The 4,924-nt window shown below is 43.3% G+C and overlaps 1 protein-coding gene across 1 annotated transcript; it reads right to left on the bottom strand.

The window, feature by feature from the left end:
- Nucleotides 1-256: 256 nt before the first annotated feature.
- On the bottom strand, nucleotides 257-4,510 carry LOC130831609 (SLA class II histocompatibility antigen, DQ haplotype D alpha chain-like). Its single transcript, XM_057699879.1, has 5 exons — nucleotides 4,363-4,510; nucleotides 2,057-2,305; nucleotides 1,317-1,598; nucleotides 877-1,051; nucleotides 257-707 (listed from the first exon to the last, which is right to left on the bottom strand). Exons 1-4 carry the CDS (start codon nucleotides 4,442-4,444, stop codon nucleotides 897-899), a joined length of 768 nt encoding a protein of 255 aa, XP_057555862.1. The 5' UTR covers nucleotides 4,445-4,510; the 3' UTR covers nucleotides 257-707; nucleotides 877-896.
- Between the last annotated feature and the right edge of the window lie 414 nt (nucleotides 4,511-4,924).

Below are 4,924 nucleotides of genomic sequence, written 5' to 3'. Positions count from 1 at the left end.
GTTTTCTTAATTTATATTTCTTTTCCTGCCTAGATAATTCTTATCTCTTCAAGTGTGGGGGGTGGGAAAGAAGAAAGTTTCTCTTATCACCATTCATTTTTTAAAAATTGAAAAATTTGGAAACCAATTTTGACTTTTGGTACTTCTGAAATTCAATATTCTTTTCTCTTATTTCTCTGTCATAGTAAAAAAGTGACATTAAAATGAGTGTTTTGTTTTTTTGTAATTTTGTCCTAACAAATCTACACCAAAGGCATAGGGTATATATTACCTTTATTAATACATGAACTGGGGGTTGGGTGGCGGTGGCTAAGGATTGGAACAAAAGGAAGAGAGAAATATTAACCTCGGCTAAGACAACAAAATATTATTAGTCTATGCATGTTTCTCCTATGTTACTGTGCATGAAACAAAATCTGGGAAATGAGATTAAATGGGCCTGAAGCATAAGAGGCCATGTTCCTAGTGGGATACCTCAGGGATCTTTAAATAGGTAACAATTGAGAAAACAAAAAAAAACATTATAAGGTCAGGGAGAGAATTCCAAGGGGTATGTGAGCTCTGAGATGATATAACACCTTAAGTCCCAGAGAAGAGGTGAGAGGAGGAGGGTAGGAGGAGAGAAGGTATATGATGAACTTGGCCAGAGGATAGTTCTAGGTCATCTGGAACATTCACTGTTCTGCTCTTGTAGATGGGCAGTGCACCTGCAACAGGCAGACATGAGATCAGTGGGTCCCAGGAGGCTCTTGGGTCAATTATCACGCTGTTTCTCTATTTCCCTACAACTTTTCAACCACATTTGTGTCTACAACCTTCTCCCACTTTCCTTCCTCTTGTACTGCGTCTCCAGCTCTAACAAATCTGAATCCTTACCTTCCCTTGTGGACTGTGACTCACAAGGGCCCTTGGTGTCTGGAGGGACCTCCTGAGCGCAGGCCTTGGATAATGAAGACAGTGCCCACCACGATGCCCACGAGGCCCACGGTCAACCCCAGGGCGCAGACCACAGTCTCTGTCAGCTCAGACATAAGGGTTGGAATCTCAGGCTCTGCAAAGGTAAAGTTGTGGAACTCAAAATACAGGGTGTTTCTGTGGGTGTATGTGGGATGGTTTCTGTGAGTGTATGTGGGATGGGGTGAGGAGAGGTTGGCTCTGCAGACTTGGGGCATGGAGCTTAGGGAGGAGAGTGAGGTCTATCATTAGAAACCCTAGAAATGTGAAGTTTAGGGCCATGAGGATTAGGGGATAACAGGCAGGACGTTCAGGACTTGACAGAAAAAAGAAGGTCCAAAAGGGATGGAACTCATACATACCCCAGTGCTTCAGCAGTGGCTCATCCAGGCCCCAGTGCTCCACTTTGCAGTCATAAACATCCTCATCAGAAGGGAGGAAGGTGTGATAACTGATCTTGAGGAAGGTATGATCATTCTTGGAGAGGAAGCTGGTCTCAGAAACACCCTCTGTGACTGAGTGTCCGTTCCTCAACCATGTGATGTTGATCACAGGAGGAAAGATGTTGTCCACGTGACAGATGAGGGTGTTGGGCTGACCCAGCATCACAGGGGCCTTGGAAAACACAGTCACCTCAGGAACCTCTGTGATGAGGAAACAGCACTGATGTGAAATGGGAATAGCTCTGCTCCGAGTTCTGCACTGCACCCTGGAGGAGCCCTCCCCCCAGCACTTCCCAGTCTGATAGGGGAAGAGCTCTTGTTTCCCTTCTGCTCGGGAGCCACTATATATTGCCTCTGCTTTATCCCTGTCCCCTTCTTTTTGAGGACCTGCTTGTCAGGCGGGAGGTCTACGGGACCTCTCCTTGAGAGATTCAAGGATTTCGTTCTGGGAGTAGGGATCTTTGTATCACATGGAAATCTGTGATTTGTAAGAAGGGAGAGGATGAGGGTTCAGCAATTATCATGAGAAAATCTAGAGACTTCTTGGAAAGGAGAGTTTCATAGTGTGGTGAAGGATATCTATCTTTAGGAAAGAAGGGAGTGGGGACTGATATGAACGGGTAGATTCCATAAACAAAGGCAGAATTTTGAACACATACTATTGGTAGCAGCGGTAGAGTTGGAGCGTTTAATCAGGATGTCCAAATTATGTTTCCCCACAGCTATGTTTCTCAGTGCACCCTGGGGGTCAAAAGTTAACAATTTGCTAAAGAGGGGCAGCTGCCAGACAGTCTGCTTCTTCTCCAGGTCCACGTAGAACTGCTCATCTCCATCAAATTCATGGGTGAACTGGCCAGAGGGACCGTAAGACTGGTAGACGTTTATGCCATAAGAGCCAACGTGGTCAGCTGAGTGGGGTGAGGAGGAGAAAAGCAGAAAACAGAGAGAAAAGAACCTTATTAAACAAAGTGACAGGAGAAATTGACTATCAAATATTGTGGGCTTTATCTGTGGCACAGTCTCTAGACAAATCTCCGAGCACCGGCATCCTCCTCCTCGCTTAATGTTGGTACTTGTTCAGTTAGTTAAAAGGCTCTGAAACAAAGTCTCTTTATCTTTGCAATGAATCTTCTTGCCTCCTTTTTCAGACAAGAATATACGTAATATTCACTTCATCTGGTACTTGTCCTGGGCTGCCAGCTGTTGCTGAAGAACATCACACTGCTGGGTCAACAGGAGCTAACACACTTTTATAGTTTTAACCTCAGCTGGATCCACTGTCCTGCTCAGCAATGGCCCTTCTGCTTTCCTGCACCCATTTTCTCTCCGTCACTAATCTGTGCACCCTCAAAGGGGCAGAAAGTATGTCTTTTCATCTTTGAATCCCCCAAATTTAACTTGCTGTATTAAATGTCCATTGCTATTCTTGAGAATTACAGAGATTTGGGGGAAGACTAACAGACATAAAGGTAGCAGAACCATATGAAAGGCAGAATCAATAGTGACCAGAGGTACATTATGATTTGTGAGCCCCAAGCGCTGTTGCTTCTGTGAGTCCCTTCTTTCATAAAAATACTAAAAATCATATTTTATGGCCATATTGGTACAAAGACAAATATAATCCTCTGGATTAAAAATTAAACATTTTCCCCTACCTAAAAGTTTATTTTTTTTCTAATTTTAAAAGAAAAACATTTTCATGGGGCCCTACAAGCACTGCAGGCCCTTGGCACTGTGCCCACTGTGCCTAATGTGTATCGAGTCCGAGTGGGATGCTCTGGTGAGATGCTGAAGAAAGGAAATTCGAAAGTGCTCTGGAGAAGCAGGTGAAAATTTTACTACCACGCAAAATTAGAATGGGAGCAGCCATGGTTAACAAAGTTATTAAAGATTAGAGTAACCTTCATTTCATTTCCCCTTTGAACAATCTGGCCTTTCTACTTTAGTTCTTACAAACTCACTCTTAATGTTTATAAAACAACAAAGATGTGAGCCAGGGATGGATCCTGGAAGGAAAGGAGGATAAAGGAATGTATGAAGAGAGCGTGGAAAGAGGGGGAGAGCAAAGGCAGAGGGGCCTAAGGGACCATGTAATTAACCTATGCTTAATCAGTTTCCCTCTTACAGTCTTCATTAGATGAATTAAAAGATAGGTAATTTGAGCTGACAATTTGAGAAAATATAATTTACTTCACCAAGTTTTTCATCACAAATTTCTCAATTTTAAAATAAAAATACATTCTCTACTTTGTTATAGAAAAATATGAAGATATACCTGTGATAGTAAAAATTTTTAAATAAAAATGATCATTGATATTTATGTGTCCTCATCACTTGGAAAGCATTTCTACACCTATTTTATCTGATTATTTGTGAGGTGACACATATGAAGTAATGGAATTAAGTGAGGAGGCTGTGGTAAAATGCCTGTGTAAAGACACTCAGCTGGGCTTGCTCACCCCCTCCCCATCTGTGCCAGATGCCAGCATGGAAATGTATGTAAATCTGAGACTAAGAAAAGTTCACCCTTCTTTACATAATTCATGGAACTATTTACCTCAAGAAAAACTGCAGGAGAAATATATAAAAAGCTTCAAAAGTTCAGAGAAATATGAGAGCAATAGTTCATGAAATTTTAGTAAAAAAGCATCTACTTATGCAAACAGCTCTAATCTTTGAGGCCTTCATAAATGAATGCCTTAGAGCCCTCCAGGGCATATTCACTGCATCCAATATCAGAAACAGAATAATGTCCTTGGTGAACTGTGCAACAGCACAGATAGCAAAGAGATTGGGTCTGGACTCTGGTTTCCTGAAGGAGGAATGACTCTAATTTTTAGATTTGCTTAATGTTGAGAACGCTTTGAGGAGTCTCTACTATTTCTAGGCCAATCTCTATCTTTTTTTCCCCTCTAATTCCCTGTTCTCCAACTCCAGTCCCCACATCCCTCAACCATGCACTCACCCACAATGTCTTCACCTCCAGAGGGGCTCATCATGGTGGTCAAGGCCAGGGCCCCTAGAATCAGAGCTCTGTTCAGGATCATCCTCTTCTCAAGGTGGTCTCGGCAGCTGCTGTTTTGAGTTGCAGAGCAATGATGAGGGCTGAGCTGAGAAGGAACTCTAAAGACACCCAAACCACACTCTGCCAGGTCAGGTTTTGGCCAATCAGAAAAATCCCCCATGATGACACCTCAGTTGCCAGTTGAAGACTTTGTACTAAGAGGCCTAGAAGGGACTAGGAAATCCCCTGGTTCTGAGGCAGCCTCCACTCAGAGGGGACTGGAAGGATCTTTCTGTGAAAGGAGGGAGGGTATTAAATCAGAGTCTCTTCACATATGTGCATGCCTGCTTGTGACAAGAGGGATGAGAATTTCTGAGCAGCTTCATGGACGGATGAGGTCATCACTAATATGGTGTCCCACAGGATGTTCTGGATTGTAGCTCCCAAGAATTCTCCTCTGAATTGATCCCCCTCCCTGGCAGGGCCACCCCGCCCCTTCCCTTGATTCCGTACATGGGTTAAC

This window comes from Hippopotamus amphibius, chromosome 11 (assembly GCF_030028045.1).
Source record: "Hippopotamus amphibius kiboko isolate mHipAmp2 chromosome 11, mHipAmp2.hap2, whole genome shotgun sequence".
In the NCBI taxonomy this organism is placed as follows: Eukaryota; Metazoa; Chordata; class Mammalia; order Artiodactyla; family Hippopotamidae; genus Hippopotamus; species Hippopotamus amphibius.
Note: the sequence above shows the minus strand (reverse complement) of the source record. Positions and strands in the feature narration are given on the sequence as shown.

What these genes read in the sequence shown, in the direction of transcription:
- LOC130831609 (XM_057699879.1), bottom strand. Translation starts at nt 4,444, where the DNA reads ATGATCCTGAACAGAGCTCTGATTCTAGGGGCCCTGGCCTTGACCACC. An exon ending in TGGAGGTGAAGACATTGTGG is followed by an intron (nt 2,306 to 4,362) that starts GTGAGTGCATGG and finishes CACCCCACTCAG; the next exon opens with CTGACCACGTTGGCTCTTAT. An exon ending in CTCTACCGCTGCTACCAATA is followed by an intron (nt 1,599 to 2,056) that starts GTATGTGTTCAA and finishes TCCTCATCACAG; the next exon opens with AGGTTCCTGAGGTGACTGTG.